Below are 27,114 nucleotides of genomic sequence, written 5' to 3'. Positions count from 1 at the left end.
CCAAGAATCACCTACCCACCAAAACTGAGTATCATATTTCAGGGGATAATATGGTCATTCAGTGGAATAGAGAACTTTCAAGCATTCTTGATGGGAAAAAAAAAAACAGAGTTGAATAGAAAATCTGACATTCAGATACAAGAAGCAAGAGAAGGATGAGAAGGTAAACAGGGAAAAGAAATCATAAGGAACTTATCAAAGTTGAACTATTAACATTCGTACATGGAAAAACAATAATTGTAACTGATGAAACTTTTCTCAATATGAAAATAGTTGAAGGGAATAGAAATATATATATATATATGTCTATATATGAGAGTATATGGGCATATTACCTATGTGAATGTGTGTATATATGTTTACAGGTATACAAAGATAGAGGGCATAGGACTAATTTCACAGGAAGGGATGATACTTAAAATGGGAAATTAAAGAGATAAGAGAGGAATATGATGAGAGGAGATGGGGAGAGACAGAATGGGGTAAACTATCTCATATAGAAGAGGCAATGGAAAATGGTTACAATGGAGGGGAAGAATAGGAAGATAAAAAGGAATAGGTCAACCTTATTCTCATTGGATTTGGCTTGGGGAGGGAATGTCATACACACTAAATAGGGTATCTCACCCTACAGGAGAGTAGGGGGTAAGGGGATGACAGGGGGGATGATGGAAGGGAGGGCAGGCTGAGGGAGAGGGAAGTTGGAAGCACCCACTTTTGAAATGGTACAGGATCAAAGTAGAGAACAGAACAAGTGGGAGGTGAGATAGGAGGGAGGGAAATATAGTCAGTCTTTTACAATATATTTACTATGTCAATGTTTTCCATTAGCTACATATGTACAACCTATACTGAACTGCTTATCTTCTCAGTAAGGGTGGGTGACAAGGGAGGAAGGGAATGAATCTGAAATTCAAAGTTTTAAAATCATATGTTTATATATATATATATATATATATATAGTATTATTAATACTATTTTACACATAATTGGGAAATAAGATATACAGGCACTGGGGCATAGAGATCCACCATGCCCTACTGGAAAAGTCGAAAGGGGTATGGGAGAAAATATGGGAGAGAGCAGATTAGAGGAGAGGATATCCTGTGGGACTGCTATTTTGGGGTGGTGGGTAGGGGAAAAACAGGGAGAAAATTTGTAACTCAAAATCTGGTGGAAATGAATGATGTAAATCAGAAGTTAATAGAGCATTTGAAAAATGAAAAAAAAAATTTAAAAAATAAATATAAATATATAGGATTCTAAGAAAAAAAATAATAATACAAGAAAAGTTTAGGGGCAGTTAGGTGGCGCAGTTGAGTAGAGGACTGGCTCTAGAGTCAGGAGGACCTCAGTTCAAATCCGAACTCAGACACTTAACACTTACTAGCCTTTTGACCTTGGGCAAGTTACTGCCAATTGGCCTGCATTCCCCCTCCAAAGAAAAAAAAAGTTAAAAAAAAAACACACACACACACAAAAATAGAAATTCTAAAAAAACAGAATTTTTAAAAAGTTCCATTCATAAAATTAATAGCTTTATTAAAAAATTTGATTATTTTTTAAGGAGAAAAGCCAAATTACCATGTCACTCTCCTACTCAAATCAACTCTTACAGCCACCCATTTATCTCTAGAATAACATATAGACTCCTTTATCTAGTTTTTAGAATACTTTACAAGCTGGAATGCTAATCCTAACCACACTGCAATTCTCTCTGTTCTTCATTCACGACACATCTCCGGAATGTAGTTCCTCTTTACCTCTGCCTCTAAAAAGTACCTCTCCCTCCTTGAAGACCCAGTTCAGATTCTATCCTTTTATATCAAAGGTTCTCAAACTTATATATAGATCACTGCCTCCTTAAAAAAAAAATTACTTAGCACCCCCCCTAGAAATCTACTTTCTTTAATCCTCTCATGTTTTTAAAAAATTTGCATCACTTCAAAATATATAAAATACACATTTTAAAAAATGACACATCTTAAATCTAATAATTTATTATAAATTTTTGGGTTTTCTCCTGTGTTGAAATTTTGATGATGCAATTCTGCATCACTTAACCATACAGTATCATATTATAAACAAGTCATTACACGCACATATTTCTGCCGAAGCATGCTGAACTTCCTGACATGTGCTACCCTCACCTGCCAACACTTGCTTCCTAAGACCTGTCACTGATGGTTTTATAACTTGCATTTTGTGTTTACTTGGAAAATAATGTAATTTATTGCTATGGCTTTAACTCTGTTACAGAAGAGATGAAACATGTATGAATGGTTTTTCAAAATTTTCTTATCATCTTTTCTTTACTTACGCTTCTACTGTCCCCTTATTTTTATTCACTGTCCACCCCTCAACTGCACTATTACTGCCCATCTGGATTGTTTCAGCACCCCTCCAAGGGGGCATTATCGTCCACTTTGGGAACCCTTGTAAAAATCTACATGAAGCCTTTCCTAATTCCCCATAAATGTTAGCATTAACAAACTATTTTATATATGACTATTTCATAATTATTCACTTTATATTTATGTTATATATATTTAAGCATTTGTTCTTTTTCCCATTAGTTTATAATCTCCCAGCAAGTAAAGACTGTTTCATTCACTGTACTTCTGTCTTTAAAGCCCAGCACAGTGCCAGGCACATACAAGATTCTTGATGCTTGTTTACTCTGATTGACTTCAGAAAACTGATGAACCATGCTTCCCATGTCCTTCACAGAAAAATGACTAACTGCACAGTAAATGACAGATTTTTCAGGTATGTCTAACGTTTTGATTTGTTTTACTTGGCCATATTTATTTGTTTCAAAGAACCGCTGCTATTCAGGGGGGCTTGGGAGATAGTAATAATGGTAAAAGAAAGAAAAAAGAAAAGCATGCCAAATGAACATTACAAAAATACATAGAAGAAAAAGGCCAGAGAGATGCAGGGGAATTCTGTTACCATATATTAAATGTAACATACATTTTAAGAAAATTAACTATAGGGGAGGCTAGGTGGCGCAGTGAGTAAAGTGCTGGCCCTGGAGTCAGGAGGTCCCAAGTTTGGTTCTGGCCTCAGACACTTAATACCCTGTAATGGGAATGTAAATTTAAAGATCTTCCCTGCCCCTAGGTGCACCTGGAGCCTGGGGTGGGAGGCTTGTTTTTCAGTAGATACTTCTTGATTGGCTAGTGAGTCAATAAGGTTGTTACATTCTCTGAGCCAGGAGAAGAGTATATAAACCCTGATTTGAGGCTTTGTTTTGGGGCTCACTTTGAGAAGTGTTCTGTGATTTGATCTGGATTATGGGAAGCCGTTGAGAGCCCCCCCTCAGCTTTGAAAAACCCAGATGTTGAAACCCAGATGTTGTTTGGTATGGATGGAATGGCTGGACAGTTTGGAAATCTGTCTACTTGATCTGTTTCTGTCTTGATAATTCTGTCTGTATATTCTGAAGTTCGGGGTGCTGACCTTTTTCCCCTGAACTAGGTGAACGATACATATTTGACTGATTAAAGTAAGCTTGTTAACCCATTTTGAGTTGCTTTCCTTTAACAACGCAGATCTAAGAACCTGTGTTGGCAGCAAACCCTGGGGACGCTGGAGTGCTTGCTGCTACACACCCACACCCACACACACACAAAAAAAAACTAGCCGTGTAACCTTGGGCAAGTTACTTAACCCCAACTGCCCTCCAAAAAGCAAAAAAAAAAAAAAATAACTATATAATCGTTCACATTTTACATAAAATTCTCTTTTCTGGTTTGGGTTTTGTTTTGTTTTATTGAAATGTCCACATGTTTATGCTCATTCATAATAAAAAAAATAGATTTTTAGAAAACCAGAGTTGGGGGAGGGGGTAGGAGAGAAGATCTCTCTGATAGCCTAGATTTATATGTAATAATCACACATAAGAATAGTTCTGCTGTAAGAAATGATGAATATAAGTAATTCAAATTAATTGAGATAAATAAAGCAAGTTTTGTATGAATTGATATGGAGAACTTATGAAAAGAGAAAAAAGCAGAACCCGGAAAACAATTTACATTGTGACCAAAATACTGCCAAGGAAAAGATTGATATTCTTCATAACTCTGACCAATGATAGGCTGATGATGAAGCATGTCTCTTGTGTTGTTTTTGTTCAGGTGTTTCAGTCATATCTGACCCTTCATGACCCTGTCTGGGGTTTTCTTGGCAAAGATACTAGAATGCTTTGCCATTTTCTTCTCCAGCTCCTTTTGCAGATGAGGAAACTGAGGCAAACAGGGTGACTTTTCCAGGGTTACACAGCTAGTAAGTGCCTGAGGCCAGATGTGAACTCAGGTCTTCCTAACTCCAAGTCCAGTGCTCTATCCACTGTGCCACCTAGCTGCCTCATGTCTCTTGTATCTTGGTGGAAAGGTTGTTAGACTACAGGTACAGAATGAGTTATATGTTTTCAGACATGACAAAAATATGTGTTTTATTTTGCTTAACAGTATTTGTTACAAGGGAAGACTATTTATTGGTGGTAGGTAAAGGGAGTAACTGTGAAATGACAATAATACTTTTAAAAAGAGAAACAAAATTTTTTAAATAAGAAAAGGAAAAGAGACTGACAAAAGACTATACCCAAAGAGCAATGTGCCTTGCACCCTATGAAAAGACAGAGGCATACAATCTCTAACTCTTCATCCAACTAGATTGTCTTACATGGGACCCAAAATTCACTTTTGATCTTCCTGTGTCTTAGGTTCAGAGTCAGGAATTAAATAAAATTTTAAAATAAATACCCTGACAATGGAATGAATGCTCAGTCTGTTTCTCTGCAATATTTACTCCAAAGGAATGACTCTCTAATGTAGAATTTCAAGCACTGTGACAACTGGGTGAAGGAGATATTTTTAGCTATCTGGTGCTCTTAGTGTCTCTCAAATTATATCATATAAGCAATAGCATTCTTCCACTTATTAATGCCAAACCAAAAATCATAAGGAAATTATCTGATACTATAGAAAATATATTTCATCAAAATACTTGCCAAAGTAGGGAAGAAAATAAAGCAAATTTATAGAAGCAGAAAAAATCAAATTGTATTTCAATAGATAGTAACTACATGAATAGGAGAGATTTGCTTGACTTGGGCTTTTTTGCCAATTACCAGAGCCAATTATTATTTACAAATGCTTTAGTCAAACAAGTTAATGATCTCATTTTATTTTAAAGCCCACTTCAGTAGAAGCATGATACTTACCAGTAAGTACCAGCACCCTGTGATGTTAGTTCCATACCATCAACTGAATTGTAACTATCATCATCCATAATCTTAGAAAGACCAAAATCTGTGATTTTTATTTCTCCACATGCTGTACCATTTACTAGAAGAATATTACCTAAAAGGAACAAAAACAATATGAGAAGGGACATAGATTAAAAGAAAAATTCACACAAGTAACAAGGGGATGATACCAAAGTTCATGCAAAAGTGAAAATATGACTCCCTTGAATAAAGCTATTAAGAGAGTTAAATGGCAGATTTTATTTTCCAGGTAAATGAATAAACAAACTATCTATCTACAGATTTACTATTTCTCTGCCAAAGTAAAGTACAATTGTAAATTTGCTCAGAATGTGGTAAATTTTCATATGAACTTTCCACAAATCTCTTTAAACCAAATGATTGTTTGGAGGAAGATTAAAGAAACACATAAAATGGAATCAAAGCTAGTGCAACAGTGACACCTAGAGCTCCTAAGAGAAATTTGAGAAATATGATGAATATAATGCTAGAAAAAAAAATCCCAGGACAATAAAATGAAAAAAGTCACTTAATTACAATCCTATCTCGTGTTCTGACACTGATGTATGTGATCTAAGATGCAGACATTAGGTAAAAAACTAGAAATTAGGAAAAAGTTGTAGAGGCAGCTAGGTGGTGCAGTGAGTAAGAGTGCCAGCCCCGGAGTCTGGAGGACCTGGGTTCGTTTCTGTCTTCCTTAACACCCACACAAAAAAGAACTGGCCATGTAACCTTGGGTGAATAGGAACTGCTCTATGAAACACAAACAAAACAGCTACTGAAATATATACGGAGCCAAATGAAGATTTCCAAAGGAAATGGGAGCAAGCCACAGCGTAGGGGGACGGATACCTAAGCTGCATACATTCTATTTCTCTATGGTGATGAATGTAATGCCTCTGCCCTTTTGTAATAATTATTGAAGTTAGTCTCCTCTAAGCTAAATCATACTAGGAATGCTCAGAAAAAGCACTACCATTTGGACATTCACCAAGAAGACCTAAAAAGAAAATGCTTCTAGAGAATAACAGGAAGAAGAAAAGCTAGAGTCAAAGTTCCTGAATTATACCTCCATATTCAGCTTCCCTGGCCCTAAGAACAAGTACTTAATTTCAAGATTAACTAAAACCACTTGCATCACTTATGCTTAGCAATGCATACATGGACCTCTCTCCCAACCCCTATCTCCAGCCAGGTATTAACAGGATTCTTTGGTTCTTGACAAATTATGTTTATAAAATAGAGGTTATTATAATCCCAGGAACAATAAGAAAATCCAACAGTTCTAACTAATAGTGAAACCCACCTGGTTTGAGATCATAGTGAATGATGGGAGGTTTGATTTCATTTAAGTACTTTAAAGCATTCACAATCTGCATAATAATGGATCGGGCCTCTTTTTCAGACATTAACTTGTGCTGTTTAAGGTAGAAGTCCAGATCATTTCCCTCACAGTATTCTAACACTGTACAAAACCTAAAAGGTAAAAAAAAAAAAAATAAAAGGAAAAAATTTATAAATATTTAACATTTCAATTCAACTCAACAAACATTAAATTAGTCATAAAGCAAAATCATCTAGTAAGACTTTTCTAAAATTCAAAAGAATGGCTTCTCACTCCTTTTTCCATTTCCTCCCTCCCTCCCTCCCTTTTTTTGCTACTTATTTGCTCATCACAAACCACAGGTCATTTATTCATTTATAGGAAGACCAACTTATAGAATCCTCAGGTCAAGAATGACCACAATCAAAGATATTGGACTCTGATACTGCTCTGAGGACTTCTCTGAAAGAAATTTTGCCTAGGCCCACCTCTTCTGAACATAGGGTCTAGGAATATTTATACTCAAGAATTTTAATGCCTATGAACAAGACATTATTTGGAGGAGATACTTTCACAGATGCAGGAAATTTCAGAGCATAAATATGGAAGCACATGTATCTCTGTTTAGAAGAACCTGATTTTTATCTTGAATAGCACTGAAAGAGTAAATTTGAGTAAGCAGAAAAGGCATTGGATTAGGAATCGGGTAACTTGGGTTGTAGAACCAGTTCAGGCAATAACATGACTATGTGATGCCAAATAAGTCATTTTGGGTTCCAGTTTCCTTCTTTATAAAATGAGGGGCTGAGGGAATTAGAGTATATTAACTTTAAATCACTTTCAGTCCCAATAGTCTATGAATCTATGTCTAAAACAACTAGCCACAAAGAAAGGTTAACAGAATTTCAGCATAATGTGTAAAAAAAAGATGTTTTATTAATGCTTCTAACATGGTACAATCAAAGCTAGGCATTTTTCATTTCATAATTTACACAATGTGGTATCATTTCAGAAAACTCTTGGAATACATGAAGGGTATCTTAGGTGTCTACAACAAACCAACCTAAAATGGATCTATATACTAAGGAGCTATTTTTAACAATCAGACAGGACATTGCTAGTGCAAGATTACAATTAGTTAAAGATTCATTATATAAATATTCAAAAGTATCTTACTTTGATTGTTACAAATGAAATAATGTATATAAACTTAAAAGTATATACTTCAGTTATTTTTATTATTCTCTTCTTTATGGCATGGGGTTATTAAAAACCACTTATAAGCATTTACTATAGTCTAGACACTGGACTATGTAATGACTATGCAAATACAAAAGTGAGACAATCTCTGTCCTTAAAGGGATTATGTTCTTCAATGGGGAGAAGACAAGCAGGGGAAAACACAAGGAAATATAGGGATATGGGAGCAAGGAAGGCATGGAAAGTAGATGAAAGTGGTTACTAACAAAGGTAGAATCAAGAAAGCCCTCTTGAAGAATATGGCAGCTGAGCCGAGCTTTGAAAGGAGCTAAGCAGATATGAGGAAGAAGAGCATTTCAGGCATGGCAGAAAAGCCAGTACAAATGCAATGTGCATGAGGGGGAATAACGTGGAAAAGTGTAGATAAATAATATGAAGTCAGAATGTGAAACACATTCAATGCCAAATGGTAAATTTTAACCCTAAAGGCAATGTAGCCACTGAAGCTTTTTAAGTAGTGACATAGTCTGATCTACTCTTGAGAAATATCAATTTGGTAACTGTGTGATGACACTTCATCTTCCCAAATTTCACTGGCTGAAAGAAGAATTTTAAAGAAAAGAAAATGAAGTCAGAGACCACTTGGTGGATGGGGGAAAAAGAAAGAATTCTAATAGTCCAGGCAGCAAGGGCCAGTTTTAGGGTAGTTGTATGAATAGAGAAGGGAATGGTAGATCTGAGAGATGTTGAAGATCTAAGAACTGAATGGATCCAGAGGGTAGGTGAGAGTGAAGAGTTGAGTAGGATACTGAGGTTACATAGCAAATGGAAAAATGGTGGTCTGTTTGATAGAAATAAGAGAAATCAAGAGAAAAAGGTTTAGAGGGAAATAATGATTTGAGTTTGGTACATATTGAGATGCCTATGAAATATATCCAGGTGGAAATGACAAGCAGGAAAAAGTGGATATGCAGATTTGGGAGTCATCTGAATAGAAATGATATTTGAACCCACAGGAGCTGATAAAACCCACCAAGACAAGTAAATCCACACTTGTGGAGCAGGATATAGATGAAGAAACTGCAAAGGAGATTTGACCCTCATTTGATAGGTAAGGGGGAAAAAAGTTATCATGGCCAGCGCTTGTGGACAGATGCCCTCAACTTTTTCTATCCCGGGTTATAAAAGTACAGTACATATTTATGGGAGTCAGGCATTCAGGCATAAACAATAACTAATATAATAATTTGACAAAATATAAGAAAGTTTCAGATTTCAGCATAACTCTTGACCTAAAACGCAGGATAAAAAAAATATTCTCTTCTAATCTCTAAAAATGTCAAATTGCTTTTAAAATTTATGTTCTTACGTATTTGTTGTTCTAGGGAAAAATTTCTCATGAATACAATTCAAGAGCAAAATGACTCGATAGAGAATAAATTCAATTTTTTACATTAAAAGGAGCAGAGATATATATACCCGAAAATGGTAATCCAAAATTTACATTTGGCCCTGGAATTTTTTTTTAATTTAAATGTTAATATGGAGGAACTTAATGTTCTAGGGCTTTTAAATAGAGTAAAAAAAAAAGTCACAGTATAACACAGACATGCTACAGGAGAGGAAAGGGGATGTAATTCAGATTCCACAAACTGATACTTTTTTAACCCAATATTTCTCTGCAACTGACTTAATGATGGAAAAAGACTACTCTGTGAAAGGGTCAAGGCTTGCCTAGTCTCAAACCTTCCTGGAGATATGGTTTTGGACTGCAGGGCACAAGAGAATCCTGTTTTGTTCCTTACAGGTACAGAATTGTCCTAAAGACCCCTTGGGAAGACCACTCTCAGCTTCCATGCAATGACCAAGAGAAGAGAAATTTGAGAGGAATAAAGAGAAGAAATTACATATGTGACGAAGGTATTTAGACATAAAGACAACTGAATCTGGGAAGGAAGAATACTTGGAAAAATTGAGAAAATGAAAATGGACAATTTTGAAGTCCAAATTTGACCTCTGGTTTTGGTGGAAATAGGCTGAAGGCGTAATAGTAGGATCAAGGAATAATGACCTAAAGACAAAGCCTCAAGGAGAAGGACTGAGGGAAAAGGAAAAGAAGGAGGTAGTTGGAAAGGCAAGTAAAAGGAAGAAGTAGAACAAATTGGAGGGTAAAGCAAACTGGCAGAGTGGATTGAAAAGTGGGGTAAGGGGCAGCCAGGTGGCTTAGCAAGTAAGAGCACCAGCTCCAGTGTCGGGATGACCTGGGGTTCAAATGCAGGCTCAGATACTTAGCACCTCACCCAGAAATAACTTGCCGTGTAACCTTGAGCAAGTTACTTAACCCTGATTGCTTTAAAAAAAAAAAAAAAGGAAAGTGGGGCAAACTGGTGAAACAGAGAAGGGGTTAGCAGTGAGGGAGACAGAGTTCGAGTGCTGTAGCTTTGTAGTTGTTGATGTTAAAAAAAAAAAAAAGATGACTTGGATTGTAAAACTATTAGGAAGTGAAAAAAATATTGAGCCAGGTGTTAAGAGTGAGATAAAAATCACAAATAATATAAAAACATCAACAACTACCCAAAAATGAAAATCTCAATCAAGATGGACAACAGAGCTTGCATTGGGTGTTAAATGTTTGTATTTCTGTCATAGTCAACTGAAAGCTATTTATCTGCTCCACAGTTCTTCTTCCTATAAGAGGTGAAGGGATTCTAGCAACATCACTGCACGCTCCAGAGTGCTAAATGCAAGGAAGCGTTTCCAAAGGAAAGGGCTTCAATGGGGAGAAAAAAAGGAGGTCAAAGGTGGAAGAGGGGAAAGCTTGACTTATATAGAATTTAGAGAATAGAAATGCCCGTCACATGATGAAGGGAAAGAAAAGGACAGTTGTACATTTAAAACTAAAAAAATTTAAATGTCTTCCTATAAAGGAGGGAGTTGAATGATTTGAGGAAGATAAAGCTGCTTGTGCTCCTCTAAGGAATTATATAGTAATCCTACAGAACCATACAGTGAAAGATAATCCAGTAAGCATCAGAGGAAGAAAAGAAGAATGCTAGTGATTTTTGATTTTCCCATTTAAGGGATACTGAGGAAATGCATTTATTGATATCAAAACAACAGAAAGGTCTACTGTTTTCATGGAGCAGGTATCCAAGACAAAACAGAACCTTTTAAATCCCATTAAAATGGTTAACTATTATCTTCTTTTGGTGATTCATGAAGGACAGATAGGAACCAAATAAGCATTGCCAAAGATTGTGAAATCATGGGCAAAAACTGAAGACTGCTGACTGCTAGGGATGGAGAAAAGGAAAACTCTGTGAAGTGAGTATCTGGCTAGGAAGACAGTGGCTTAAAATATAGGAATAATGTGTCTTTTAGGTCCCTTCAAACTCTAAATTTCTGTGATTGTGTGACCTTTCCAGCATATATGAGCTGAAGCAGATTCCTAAGCAGGTGGGGTTTTCCCAAAGTTTAAGGATCACCTGTAAGGATCTTGTTAGGCCTAGGGTCTCTATTATGTAGTGATCTGGTCCAGCTCAAAATTATCATGGCAAAGTCCAAAGATTTTTAAAACTTCCCTAAACTAGTATGCAACACTGATATGACAATTACCACACAGACGTGCCTTTTTCATTTGTGCTACACTTACATTCACTGCTACAGTGCAAACTCATACTCTTGATACAGTCCTAGAATTACAGAATTTGAGTTGGAAGGGACCTCAATAGTCCATCTAATCCAACCCATAAGAATTAAAAAAAAATAAAAAGACCTATTGGGGCGGCTAGGTGGCACAGTGAGGGATGGCTAGGTGGCACCATGAGGGATGGCTAGGTGGCACAGTGAATAGAGCACTGGCCCTGGAGTCAGGAGGACCTGAGTTCAAATCCAGCCTCAGACACTTAACACTTAGTAGCCGTGTGACCTTAGGCAAGTCACTTAACCCCAGCTGCCCCACCCTCCCCCTCCAAAAAAAAAAAAAAAAGACCTATTATAATAGCCCAACATCCAGTGTCTGCTTAAAGACCTCTAAGGAGAGGTAACCTGTTCCATTTTTTCATAGTTCCAATTGTAAGGAAGTTTTCCCTTACACTGAGTCAAGATTTGTCTCTCTGGAACTTTAACCCTTTGATACCAGTTCTATTCTCTGGAACCTAACAGAACAACTCTTAATTATCCTCCACATAACAGCCCTTTGAATACGTGAAAGCAATTATCCTTTGTTCCCCCTTCCCTTCTACCCCAAAGGGTTCTCCTCTATGAGTTAAGCATTCCCAGTTCCTTTAATTGCTGCTCATATGACATACACTCAAAGTCCTTTACCATTCAACCAGACATCCCCCAGTTTATCAATGTCTGGGCTGTGGTGCCCAGAACTGAAAACAATACTCCAGGTGAAGTCTGATGAAGACAGAGTAAAATGGGACTTTCCTCTCTATTTCTAGAAGCTACATTTCTCTTAATGTAGTACAAGAACATGCTAGCTTTTTGGGCTGCCACCTCACACTGTTGACTAATATTGAGCTTTTAGTCTACTAAAAACCCTTAGAAATTTTTCAGAACAACTGTTCTCTAACCAACTCCCTAACCCCATCTTGTACTGGTGAAGATGATTTTTTTGCACCTAAGTATTAGACTCTCTATCTCACTGGATCCTTTTTGGAGGCTGACTATAATCCAGTCTGTTAACTATCTCTCTGAGCTTTATGTTGTCTTCAAATATGACGAGCATGGCACCTATGCCTTTATCCAAGTCACTAATAAAAATGTTAAAAGAGCACAGGTCCAGACAGAGAACCTTGAGACATTCCACTGGAGAACTAATTAAATCAACATTAAACCATGAATAACTTGAGTCTATCCAGTCATCCAAAAATTCTGAATCCAATGAATTTGTGTTATCACATAATGAATGTCTTGTCATCTTCTCCACAAAAATAGTATGAAATACATTATCAGAAGCTTTGCTAATATCTAGGTAAACTATATACACAGTATTCCTCTCATATACTAGTTTAATCCTGTCAAAAAAAGAAATAAGGTTAGTCTCGAATGATCTTTTCTTCCTGAAGCCAATGGTGGCTCTTTGTAATCACTACTTCCTTTTTGAGATAGTCACCAATGATTTGAATAATGATCTATTCTAGAATTTTCCCAGGAACTGAAGTCAAGTTCATTGGCTTGAGGAGCAATGGAGTTCAAGGATTTTAGGGTTGAGTCCAAGATGGGCAAAGCCAATATATATTCACTGGCATGGGTTATTTGGCCCCAAAACATGCAATTAATTTTAGTATGGAACCACTTCTCCATAATACTTATAGGTAGGCTTAGTTTTGAGGGTTACTGGGTTGTAATAGTCTTCCTACAACTGAACCTCAACTCTAGAAATGCTTAAGACATAGTCCTAGAAAATTATGGAGACTGTTAGATATCGTATACAGTACTTACGAATCAGTATCAAGTGAAAAGTAGTCATATAGCTTAACTATCCGAGGATGATCCAGTTCTTTGTGAATTCGGTATTCCCTACATGCATGCCTACAAATGAAACAGATAATTAACAAGTTATGTTTCTTTGCTTCTATTTCAGGGCTATTTTCTAAGCATATCACTTAATCAGCCAAAACAAAAACAAAAATCACTCATTTATCCCCTTTGTCTGCACCTGTTCTCTTTAATCCTCTGACTTCATATATGTGGCTCCTGCAATATGGACATAGAGAAGAAAGGCGAAACTCCTCAAAAGAGACTTTAATATGATGTATGCCATATGGAATTTTGTCTAAATCAGATTTATTTTCTGAAATGTCACTACCAGCAGTTTGAAAAGTTTCTGATGTCTTATTTTCTCAGCCTCAAAAACTGAAAGTTGAAGTTTGCTAAAAAGAGACATTTTTCATGTAAGTTTAGTTCTTGATTTGGTAGAAATATTTCTAAATATAAGCCAATTTCATATGGTACAGAAAAGGGGCAAAAGATTCAGAAGCTGTGTCACACAAAGTCCTTATACTTGGCTAACGGAGAGATATGTTCGGTAGCATCTCAAATTTTACTTCTAGAAGCACCACTTGAAGATGTTCTGCATAATTTGAAAATAACCTTTGACTTCAGATCTAATTGTATTGCTTAGTCTATAAGCCAGTCAAATGTAAGAACATTGCTACTCTCAATTATATTTCTACCTTTGAATCTTGGGTCCCAAGGATAAATATAAAAATAAGCTGTCTAGATGGGGCTAGGGTGCAGTGAGTAGAAAGCCGGCCCTGGAGTCAGGAGGACCTGAGTTCAGATCCAGCCTCAGACACTTAAACACACACACACACACACACACACAATCTGTGTGACCTTGGGAAAGTTACTTAACCCCAATTGCCCTCCAAAAAAAAAAAAGCTGGCTAAATTCTCTTGATTTCAGAGTCCTGAGGTAGTGATTTAAAAGAAAGCTACTTATAATAAAGATTCTTGGCAACTGCCTTAAAAAAAATAAGCTTGGCTAATAATAAGCTTCTTCCCATTTCAAATTTTTGCTTTATTCTCTATTTGTAAGGGGAAATATATTTAGAGTCTCAAAAACAACTCATTTTATCTGGGCCTTTGGATAAGGCATACTTTTTATTAAGATGTAATTACTGTGCTTTTATTTACAAATTTCCTTACTGTGTAATTTTTAAAAATATTTTTAGAATATAACAGGTAGCAATCTATAATTTTTTTTCTGTATTCTTAATTCTAAATTTAATAATTCTCCAAAAAGTCATTCTCAGGATAAATTCTAACCTTTCCCAAATGTTTTCATTTGTTTTTATCTCTCTTCCCTACTCCAAGCCCAGGCTTCACATTTCTATGCTCAATGCTACTCCATTTGGGTCAGATGCCTGACAAACTGGTTACTCTGGTACAAACAGCACTAGAAAAAAGTTTGATTTTGTAAGTTAGGGAATTCTAGGGATTTAAGAAAAAAAATAATTCAAAGCCTATGCCCTACAGATTAAGTCAATAATGCTCCCCGTTACATGTCAATCATTTTTTCATTTTTAATATCGATATTTTTCTTATTTATTATCATCAGATGATGACAATGTTATCATAACAGACACTTTATACAAGTATTAAGAGAGGTCTTTCACTTCATTTTTAAAAGTTAGTTTAAAAATCAAGCAGTATATAGAGATTATGGCATAATGTCCAATATGGATCTCCTTTAGAGTTCAAAATACCTTATGGAATTTTGCTGAGACTTTTAGTAAAGAAAAATTGAATTTTGGAAGGTATTATAATTTCAGATTCATGATATCATTTGGATATCATTTAATATGGCATAACAAAGCACAACAACATTCCTAAGAGAGACAGTAGGATTTCCTAAGAGAAAGAAGGATTTCAGAAGAATCACTAAGTCTGTTCAAGCTCCCTGTTATAACAGGGATTAGAACACTCTGGCATATGTAGCAGCTATTCATGACCCCAGTTTTTCTAAAATCTCCTCACTCTTTGGCTATACCTAACTGGGAATAAGAATACCTGAGTGTCCCTGCTTGCATATGTTCCTTCTTTCATCTTAGTTACAAACTGGAGTGAAAACAGTTACTCAAAAAGAATGGAAGAACTGCTTGAAGTTTTGCTTTGAAGAGTTTGATTCAAGGGGCTTGCTGTTCCATCCTTTCATAAATCCAGGAGCTAAGGGGAACAATTATACTTACTTCCCCTAGTATCTTGACTCACAAGATACCACAGATACTGAGATTTTCTTTGACTAACCTCTGAGCTTTAGGCCCCAGAGTCAACTGACTGAGAATGATCAAGGTAAGTAAATGATACAAATCATTACCCAAAGAATACAAAAGAAAAATGGATCAGGAAGGTATTTTCAGTGGGTAGATCTCAATGACAATCTGTTCTGATGCCCTCAGGCACTGTGGAATCTTAGAATGGTATGTGGCCTTACTCATAATTGGTCAGAAGAATACATGGTTCTAGTTTCTAATTTATCCTTAGTATACATTGATAAATAGATATTTAGTCAGTGGAATATATTTTACTTTATTTATATGATACATGCTTTCAATGGAATGGCTCATCAAAATCACCTGAGCTACACGGGCCTCCCTAGGACACGCTGGAGGCTAGGTACATTCAAGTAGGATGTAAAAAAAGGATGGAATCTGTGCATTAAAGTAAGTGTGGTGACATAGATACTTTGATAGATCTATAGGTTTCAGAAGCTACCTCAAATATCACTGCTATTTTTCTAGTGCTCTATTTTACCATTGGAAAACAGAACCAATTATAGAAAAAAAAAACTTGACCTGTCAAAGGGAGCTTTCTGATAGTGTTCAAGCACTTACTATCAGCATTTGTCTAGTTTAACACACCACCAAATTAGAACAAATGCTAAACCTGATAGGCAATATAACAACTTAAATCTTCCTGATCTCCAAAGCAAAAAAGTCAGTAATTTACGTCTCCAATCTTGCAGGAAGAAAGAGAAAACAGTCAGAGCCTGACACTAATGGAACAAAGAATCACAAGAATTAATACATAACAATTAACTTGAAAAGATCAATTTACCCCTGTTCCCCAAGCTCCCCATCTTAGTGTGGTATACTCCCCTCTGAGAACAGAAAGATGAACAGAACACACACCTTCACTAAGTGACCAGTAAGTATAAAGTATTCAATCTACTCCATTTGTCATTGTACAGAATCTCAGGATCATGGGCAATCAAGGTAAGCAGCTGCTTCAAACTCATTGCTTTTATAGCATTAAAAGCACAGATCCCATCAGACAGCTTCTCTCTACATCCCTACTTCCTCAAGGTCCCCTTTATTTACCTCTGAAGAGCAGATGGTGGCACCTCCCTTCCGCTCTGAACGTATACAATTATTTACACTGTATCCTTTATTAGAATGTGAAATCCTTAAGAGCAAGGACTCCTTTTTTGTCTTTCTTTATGTCCCTCCATGCTTAGCACAGTGCATAGCATGTATCAGGCAATGCTTGCTGACTGACTGGAGCTTCTGATAACTGAATGACTTAAAAAAAAATCTGTCCCTAGAAAGTTCACTTACTTGTGGTAATTCTCCTTTTTTTCATCCCTCCAGTTTTTATTTAACTGGTGAATTTTCACAGCTACATATCTTTGTTCTGTTAAATCAAATGCCTACAAAGAGAAGGAAATTCAGATCATATTCAGAGAAACTGAAACTAATTCCTCAGGTATGGGCAACTAAATTAAAGCTCTTGTTTTTCAGTTCAATATAATTAAAGGTCCAAAATATTTAAATGACTCTGGCAGCAGATGGCACCCCATTATAATACCCATTTATTTCAGAAGAGCCAATATCACATAAACCATGAATGGATAACTCATAATCAAATGGTTATTGTCAAATAAACATTTATTTCTCTGCCCATTAAGCAACAAACAGAATAGAATATTCAATCATTAAATGTCCTCATATATTGTCTAGGAACTATTGGTACACCATGGCTCTTCTCTAGGACTGCTAAAAGGGAAAAGGCATGTTTTCACCAACAAATGGCCCTACTGATGAGCTCAGAATTAATAAGAAGGTTTTACATCATAAAGTGAAAAGTACACGTGACCTCTCACTTATCTTAACAGATGTCATCCTGGAAATCCCACTTTAGAAATCTGAAATCACCTGCAAAATGGAATTTCTCTGTCCTACAAGTAGGGAATCCTACAGTAAACCTTGTGAAATATGAACAATAAATCATTAGTGCCTGTTTTGCACATTCAGATTTAACATAATGGATTTTCTCTAAATAGGACATGTGTAAAGTTCTCAGAAGTGTTGCCTATGTATTAAGTAATTATATATCAACAATCCCTACTTTCTGCCACTTTGCTTTTTGGTACATTACTACCTAGTAATGGCCTATAAATAAGCATTGGTATCATCTTTCAACTGCCCATGTAGTGATTCTTGTCAATGTTCAGATAAATGAAAAATGCAAACGTGAAATGTTTATCACCTTATGTTGATCCATTTTAGATGTCATACAAGGGGGAAATGAATGTGGTACCCATAAACAAATTTCTTTTTGATCAATACAAGTAATTTAAAAAATCTTCTTCTTTGAAACCTTCACACTAACTTATATAAAGCCTATTACATTATACTATGTTTTATATATATATTATTATGCTAATGTTATAAAGTAATATAACATTAAGTGGGGTTTTTTGAGGCTTTATAAGTTATTTACCTAACTAAATGCCCATTTGCAGATCAATTTAAAACCAAGTAAAACAACACTTAGTTGTCTTAAATGTTGACTTTGACATTGGTAATGTAAATATCAAAAGTTAACCATTTTAAGGTTCAATGAGCTCTTCAGTATGAGTGCTTCCCATAATCTGCCACGTCCTTCCATATAATGAGGCATCAGGAATATATACAATCACACACAAAAAATTAACTACAATTGTAAGAAAGCACTTGTGAAACACTGAAAATTTGGCTTTGACGATCTTGAAAGGCAGAAGAAAAAAAAACAAAGAACTAATTTCAACTTTACAATTATTTGGTAAGATCAAATATTAATACTGTATTAATAATATTATTAATTATTATTATATTATTAATATTAATAATGTCTTTCCTTCTATAGGCCTAGATTTATTAGTGAAGACTTGGAGGGGAAAGAAAATCTGACTGAGGGTTTTTTTAATTTCCCTATTTTCAGTGCAAGCCAGTCTGTTTTGGAGTCAAACATCATTTTAATACAATATTAAGTAACTAACATCTGACATAGTGTCTGTGATGCTCACAGGTGCTTTGATTCCTCAAGAAATTTAAGTAGTCCTTGGCTAATGATCCATTACAAACCTTTAGTCAAATCAAGTATTTAGTAATGTATCTATAGGCACAGTGGTCCTATGATGAGGGTGGTCCAGTTGAACTGCTTCACATCTGGACATTTACATTAAATAGAAAGTTTAGTGAGCAATGTGATTCATAAAGATTAAAGTTTGGTCAAAATAAAGAACTTGGGTTTTAGATCAGGACTGCCTATGATGCATTCTTGAAGTTTCTGTTTATGTACCAAAAACTTTATATTAACTGTCAGATTTCACTATTAAAAAAATTCTCCAAGTAGACAGGACATTTATTTTAATTTGGGCATCATTTACAGTGGCCAAGTTCCTGACACTTACCTTGTAAACTTCACTGAAACCACCTCTACCCAAAAGATGTAACAACAAGTATCTGTCATTTAGCGTTGGATGATCTTTAAATCTATGAAAACAAAAAGACTGTTACTTCTTGAGGGCAAGAACTACATAGTCTCCATGCTTTGCAAAATTCTCAAAAAAAATATAATATAGAAGAGGTAGTGACTATTAAGTATCTTTTGAAAGCACCTTAATATTTAGCACAAAACTCAATTTTTTAAACAAACTATAATTAAAAGGACTAGCAAATACCTATATACAATCCTTTTCAGTTGACTAAAAGAAGTTTTCCAGAAATTACTATGACAAAAAGGATATTGATGAAATAATATTTTAAAATTTTTAAATAAAGCACTCTGCAAACCTCAAAGCACTATATAAATGTAAATTATTCTCCATTACACATGGAATGCTAGTAAAACTGTCTTGGTTTTTTTTTTTTTTCAATAAAATAATCTGTCTTTAAAAAATATGAAGAAGTCACTGGCAAATAGAAAACAAGAAAAGCATCCACTTACTACTTTTTATCTTGAAACACTTGGAAACTGGATTGCCCCAAATGCCTTCCTTATTTAAAAATTATCTGGTTCACTGGTAAAGCAGAGATGTATGAACCAGTAATTGTCATAAAAATCATGGTTTAGAATCAGAAAAAAAATGAGAAAAAGGAACAAATTTTAAGTAGAAGCTATTTAATTCTATCATACCTACATTCCTTGACAATTTCAGACCTTGGATTTCTCTAAAAGGAAAGTTAAGTATTTGCCAACAATGATACTGGTGTGCTGAGTGCTCAATGACACTATTACTGTTTATAGAACTACAGAAACTTAAAGTTGAGCTAAAAGGGATTTTGTATTTTATGAATGCAGCATGGTACCACTGGCTTTTGAGTCAAAAGATCTAACTCCCACCTCCAATACTTTAACTACTTATGAACTTCTTTGGCACTCAATTTCCTCATCCATAAAATGATGAGATTGGACTAGATGGTCTCTGAGGTCCCATGACCCTAGCTGAATACCCACATTTTACAGATAAGGAAAACAGAGGCCAGGGAATCAAGTTAAGGGCAAAGCATGGTCATATACTAAGGTGTCCTGATTGCTAGTTGAGTCGTCTTTTTTGCTAGAGTAAGAAGTGTCTGAAAAGCTCTTCATGATCAAGTTATTCTCTAGATCACTTACTTCTAAATCACATAGAAAGTGAACTTTCTATGCTTACTAGTAAAGATTCTCTCTTCATCAACAAATAAACATGTAGATATGACAACTTCTTAGACATTAGTAGCTCTTTAATTAAGTTGTCAAAGCCAACAACAGTCACACCATTTCAAAAAATTCAACTGAATATCAGCATGTGTAAAAATGTTCCTAAAAAGTGCTTACTGTGAATTATCTTCATTATGTATCCTTTTTAATTCCCTGATATGTAGATTTCTAACTCTCTCTAGCCTTTCCAGCTCTGCCTGGATTTCCGCTTCCTCCTAAAATGAAATTAAAAGGAAAGATAACTTAGAACTGTAAGTATTTTAGTTTTCATAGGCTTTAAAAAAAAGCAAACACAGAAATTTATTTCACTTATTATATCATATAAGACAAAAATCTGGTTAGCACAAAGAAAATAATTATTTAATGAGCCAGACTAAACCTCAAGGGAAAAAAATCTGAGAAATTTTTATATACACTACAGAGAGAAATTCAATCAATGAGGCTAGACTTTAGCACCTTATTTGATGTCAGTTCTATCAAAGATCCAATAGCAAAAAAATTGGGAACCAAGATATTAAATTAGAAATTGACTTTCATTATAAACAACAGCAGAAAACATAAACAAACTATTTTAAAGACTCTATGAACAACTAGTTATTAGATATCAAAGGTGAATTAGCAGTATTTTCTAAATACCCTCACAAGGCATCAGCAGAATGAATACACAGAACCTGTTATGGCCAGGGAATTATAGGTAATCCATTTCCTAGTCTTTTTGCTCAAGAAAGGCTATGACTGCTTCTACTTTTTTGAAACAATGAAAGAATTTTAACACAATTTTAAAACCAATGTGTTTTTCTGAATACTTGATTTTTACCTTAGGGAACTCTAATGGCAATGGGTAGAATTTTCATTAAATTAGCACTTATTTTCTGAGTCCTCCACTAAACTTTAGACTAGTTCTCAAATGGGATTGAAGATAGGGAACTCAAAGACCAAAATCAAAACATCAGAAGATAAAAGTAGAGAAGGCATTTTTAAAGCTTCTAAAATAATAGTCTTTAGTGTTCTGTGAAATTAATAATGGACCACAGAGCACAGGACAACCCTTACCTTTTTAAGATGACCTAATCTGAGTTTGAATATTTCTTCTTGTTCATGGTATTCAGCTAATGTTAACCTGGGGGAAAAAAGAGAAGAATTAAGCCAGCTGGTTGCTTATAATTATAAAAGACTGTGCCTGTTTACATGAATGTAGCAATATGTATGGCAAAACATATTCAGTTGTGAATAAAATATAATCAGAGGAAGAATTACTATGCAGTTCAGATAGCCCAAGAAAGAAAATTTATAATTTAGAGGTTCAATTTTCAAGTAAAAAGTCTAATTTTATCATATATGAAAATTATGTAGTAAAGTTTCTTGAGTCACAATTCCTGTAACATCAGTCCTTAGGTCACTTTTGTTAAAACTATGGAAAGATATCAAATATGTAACTTTCAGAAATTAAAAACCTAAAAAATTTTCAATATGAACAATAATATTCCAAAAGTTTAGAATATCCTGAGTTGCTCTCTACCTTGGTACTACATATAAAATACGCTAAAGGGATTATTAACAAAGGCCAAGGTCTCTTAACATTACAATCTACCACTACTAACCTGAGTTAAACCCAATTCCTCATTAAGTTCACTTTCCATGCTTCAGAAATATACATGTACACTAAAAATCAAAGTGGTGCACACCTAACCTTTTAGTTATATTCTCAAATGGCAAAATTTCGCATCATAAGAATGAATAAATTAAAAGACAACAGTAACATTTCTCTATTCATTCCCATAAAATCTCATCAATCTAAAACCATCAAAAGTACTACAGGGCAGGAAGAAGAGTCAACACAGCAAAGAAACAAAGCAGTACAGCTGAACTCCTCTTCACAAAACTCCAAACAAACCTAGAAAATGCACCAGACCAAACTCTGATGTTGAAATACAGTAGAAGACACAGTATTCATTTATCCAGCCCAGGTCAGCATAAAGAGATAGCAAAGTCTGCAGATACTAGGACTTGGAGATGAGGTCAGGTCAGGAGCATGCTACACTCAGAGCACTCTAGTGCCCAGGGAGTGGCTGAGCACCAAGGTAAGAAGAGGAGGTCCCCATACACAGGCACCATGACACCCATGGCATTTCAGGAAATGGTGCCAACTTGTCAGTCATTAAACATTTATTAAGCACCTATAATGTCAGGCATTATGTTAAGCACTGGGGACACAAATACAAATATTGTGAAAAAGAAAGTCTCTGCCCTTGAGGAGAACTTACAATCTAACAGGGACAGACAATACATAAAAAGCTGAAAAGTGGTAGTAGGGAGAAAAGGGAACCAGCTCAGTGACTGGACAAGTTCAAAGTCCAAAAGAATTCAAAATAAAGCCAGGTTGGAAATGAAGTTAGTAGCTTTGTTACCCACTAGGAAGTTTCAGGTCTCATATCAAGGGCAGCCTAAGAAGGGGACCTGTACCCAGGGATGGCATTCCCAAATAGAGAGGCCTGGGACAGAATGGGATAGCAAAAAAGGAGAAACTGGGGTGGCTAGGTGGCACAGTGAGTAAGAGCGCCGGCCCCAGAGTCGGGAGGACCCAGGATTGATTCCGGCCTCAGATAACTTAACACCCACACAAAATAACTGGCCACGTAACCTTGGGCAAGTTACTTAACCCCAATTGCTTTTTAAAAAAAAAAAAAGGAGAAACTTCAGAAACAAAGAGAAATGGATCATCCCCAGGAGCAGAGCAGTATCTTAGTTCCAGCATCTAGCTCGGCTTGCAAAGAAATAACCAGGGCAGAAACAATCAAGGAATAACCAAGCAAAAGTAGATTCCACAATACTTTTACTCTGAACCAAGTTTTCTAATTGGTTGATAGGGGATGAGACCAGCAACACCGCACTGTTGCTCAGACCCAAACCCCTGCTTGGGGAGAGAGAAAGGGATTTTGCCCTTGATTAACCACTCTAGGAGCAATGAAAACTTATAGGTCCTTAACCTGTTCTTGAGATTCTGGAATAACAAACTCAAAGCTCCAAGAAAGTAGCAACAGGACCAACCCAAACAAGATCCTCTCTCCAAAAGTGCATCAGGGTCCAACCCTAAAATCAAATACAAAGTTAGGAAATGGGCTGGAAGAATGAGCAAAAATAAAAATAATTTCATTATAAAAAGCAATAAATGATTACAAGAAAGCTAAAAGATACAAACTCTGAAGAAGAAAATGTCCAAAACCTCAGGGAAATTACAGCTTGGGTACACATTCAATTAGAATTCCCATAAAACAAGAGGTTGTTTTTTTTTTTAACTTAAGTTTGTACAAATGAAATGGGAGCATGTACAGAAAAAATTGCAAAAGAAATGAGAGCTATGGAAGAAAGAATTGAAAACGCAAGTAACAAGGGGAGGCTAGGTGGCACAGTGAGTAAAGCACCGGCCCTGGAGTCAGGAGGACCTGAGTTTGGTTCTGGCCTCAGACACTTAACACCCACACAAAAAAATTAGCCATGTAACCTTAGACAAGTTACTTAACCCCAACTGCCCTCCAAAAAAGCAAAAAAGAAAAGAAAAAGCAAGTAATAGCTCAGTACAAGAGGTACAAATCATACCCAAGCAACTAACTTCCTGAAATTCAGGAACAAACAGAAGTCAATAACTCCATGAGACAAACAGAAATATTAAAACAAAGTCAAAGATTTTTCTATATACAGAAGAACATGTAAAGCAAAAAAACACCGGTATGGAAAACAGATCGGGGGAGAGATAGTTTAAGAATCATTGGCCTATCTGAATGCCATGATCAAAAAAAGAGCCAAGACATCATATTTTAAGGAATCTTAAATAGAAAAACTTGGAACCAGAGGGCAAAGTGCAAACAGAAACTACCAGTCACCACCTGAAAGAAATCCCAAAATGAAAACTCCCAGGAATATCATAGTCAAAATCCAGAGCTTCCAAGTCAAAGAAATAGTACTGACAGCAGCCAAGAAAAAAAAAAAAGAATTAGAATTCAAGTACCATGAAGTCACAGTCAGGATCACACACTATTTAGAAGCTAGTGACCATGATAAAAGAGCAAAGACCTTGGAATATCATATTTCAGATTGCAAAGAATACAGACTTACAATCAAGAATAACTTCCAACAAAACTGAGTATAGTGCTACAAGAGGGAAAAATGGACCTTTAATGAAATAAAGGATTTCCAAGAATTCCTAAGGAAAAGATCACAGCTATATAGAAACTCTGAAGTTGAAGATTCATATAAAAAAGAAAACATGAACAAATAAAGGGACTAAACAAGGATTAACCACTTACATCCTAATATGGGAAAAAAATATATGTGTTCTCTCTGAAATTTATTATCAACAGGAATCAAAGAGGAAGTCCAGGAACAACCTTGTTATATCTTGATGATTTTAAGAAAATAATGGAAAGAGAAGGTGAGGAAAAAAGGTGAAGGGTTAGAGAAAATTATTTTACATGATCAAGGTACACAAGTAGACAGCCATACAAACAAGGAGAAGAGAGCAGGGAGTAGGGGAAGAGCAGATACTCGAACCTCACTCTGGTTAAAGGAAAGAAAAGCACACACAGAGAGTTGAAGAGAGAAATACATTCATTTAACAGGGAAACAGGAGGAAAAGGGGAGAAGAGGGGGGGAGGGGATTAGAGGGAACACAGGCTAAGAGAAGTATTAGTCCTAAACAAAGCAAACTCTAAGAAACTTAAAGAGTTCATTTTTCATGGCAAGGAACTGGAAACTGAAAAGGTGCCAATAAATTGAGCAATGGCTGAATAAGTTATGGTATATAAGGAATACTATTATCCTACAAGAAATTATGAAGGGGATGATTTCAGAGAAACTGGGGAGTGTGGCAAGGAGAATTGGAAGAACAATCTGTACAATGACAACAACACAATACAGGGAAACAACTTCTAAAGAATTAGGAACTCTTATAAGCATAAAGACCAACCAAGCCAGAATTGATGATTAAACATACTGCTAATCTCCAGACAGAGAGGTAAAGGACTTATGAGTACAAAATAAGGCAAATATGTTTTTTGATATGGTCAATGTGGAAATTTGTTTTGGTTTATAAAGAGTTTTTTTTTTCTTTTGTTTTCCATATGGGGTGGGGGGAGGGAAATGTTGCTAGTTGAAAAAAATGATATAATTTTAAAAAATAAAGGGCTTCATCCTTTATTGTGCTGGTGTGTACACATGTGTGTGTGAGAGATAGACACAGACAGATATGCAAAGTGTTGGATAAACCCAAAGACACAAATACTGGGGGGTAAGGACTCACTATTTCACAAAAACTACTGAGAAAACTGTAAAGAAGTTTGGCAGTTTTAGATCACAACATATCATATCATACAACAACATAAGCATCAAATAGATATATGAATCAGATAAAGGGAAACATCACAAACAATCAGGACAAAAAAAGAAATCCCTATCAAATCTATAAATAGGAAAGATTTTTTGATCATGACCAAACAAGGCATAGAAAGAATTACAGAAAATAAAGTGGGTAATTTTGATTATATGCATTTTTAATTTTTTTTTTTTGGAGGAGGCAAGGCAAGGCAATTGGGGTTAAGTGACTTGCCCAAGCCATACAGTTTTTAAGTGTCAAGTATCTCAGGCCAGATTTGAAATCTGGTCCTCCTGATTCCAGGGTTTGTGCTCTATTCACTGCACCACCTAGCTGCCCTGATTATATACATTTTAAAAAACAATTTGCACAAACAAAATCAATATAGTCAAAGTTACAAAGGAATTAGGTAAATTAGGTAACTGGGGAAAAGTTTTTATAGCAAGTTTCTCTTGATAAAAGTCTCATGTCTAAGATATATAAGGAATTTATTAAAATTTATAAGAATAAGAACATATCTCCAAAAGATAATGCAAATTAAATCAACTATGAAGTTCTATCTCACACATATCAGATTGACAAAGATGACAAAAAAAAAAATGTCAACTGGGGCTTCAGGGGAAAAAAAGAAAACACTAATACACTGTTGGTGAAGCTGTGTATTGGTCCAGTCACTCTTGAAAGCAATTTGGTCAGTTGTAGATATCTTTTAACCTAGAGATACTATGAGTACTAGGTCTACACCCCCAAAGAAATTTTAAAAAAGGAAAAAGATTTATATGTAAATACACACACACACACACACACACACACACACATTAAAAGCAGCTCTTTCTGTAAACTGGAAACAAACACAATTCCTCACAATGGTGGCATGAGCTGAATTCCAATTAAAGTCCTAGAACAAGGAAAATAATTTTATGTTTCTTGTACTAGTCTTGAGCCATTAAGTTCTATGAAGCAATATTTAACAATTTAAAATACTGAAAATAAAATATCCAGGAAAGGTTCTATATCACAAAACAGAGAAGTCACCAAGGGAAAAAAGTCATATTAATGTGGCAAACATACACACCTGGTTCAATCTTAGAAAGCTAAATAAATTGTGGCATATGAATCTAATGGAATATTATTACTGCATCCATAAAAAAATGTCAAGGTTTTAAGGGAAAATGGCCAAGACCAATATGAAGTGATGAAAGGGTTATATGAACAGAACTAAGAAAACTATTTATATAGTAACAATATCATACAGAAAAGCAAATCTGAAAGAGCTGAGAATTCTATTCAATACACCTGACAATGGTTCCAGAGGGCAAAAGATTAAACATACTACCTACCTCTTAATAGAGGTGTGGTGAACTAATATTACAGAATGAGTCACAATTCTGGGCATGGTTAATATGGGAATTTCTTTTGCTTGACTACACATATTTGTTACAAGGGTTTTGCTTTCCTTTTTAGCTCTAT

At 35.4% G+C, this 27,114-nt stretch overlaps 1 protein-coding gene across 4 annotated transcripts in view; it reads right to left on the bottom strand.

Annotated features, from left to right (window-relative positions):
- The window catches only part of TLK2 (tousled like kinase 2), a 188,758-nt gene that overhangs the window by 19,330 nt on the left and 142,314 nt on the right, over positions 1–27,114 (bottom strand). For all 4 annotated transcript variants that reach the window (XM_069076230.1, XM_069076229.1, XM_069076232.1 and 1 more), the window contains 7 exons: positions 21,330–21,396; positions 20,394–20,491; positions 18,988–19,069; positions 16,871–16,962; positions 13,251–13,340; positions 6,582–6,751; positions 5,231–5,369 (listed from right to left, as the gene is read on the bottom strand). In XM_069076230.1, the coding sequence (XP_068932331.1) occupies positions 5,231–5,369; positions 6,582–6,751; positions 13,251–13,340; positions 16,871–16,962; positions 18,988–19,069; positions 20,394–20,491; positions 21,330–21,396 (738 nt within the window). The remainder of the gene's footprint in view (positions 1–5,230; positions 5,370–6,581; positions 6,752–13,250; positions 13,341–16,870; positions 16,963–18,987; positions 19,070–20,393; positions 20,492–21,329; positions 21,397–27,114) is intronic.

Source organism: Petaurus breviceps, unplaced genomic scaffold (genome assembly GCF_028583685.1).
Source record: "Petaurus breviceps papuanus isolate PSGF00001 unplaced genomic scaffold, PetGlider_PUasm1.0 90925, whole genome shotgun sequence".
Taxonomy (NCBI): domain Eukaryota; kingdom Metazoa; phylum Chordata; class Mammalia; order Diprotodontia; family Petauridae; genus Petaurus; species Petaurus breviceps.
The sequence above is the reverse complement of the archived record's forward strand: the minus strand, read 5'-3'. Positions and strand labels throughout refer to the sequence as shown.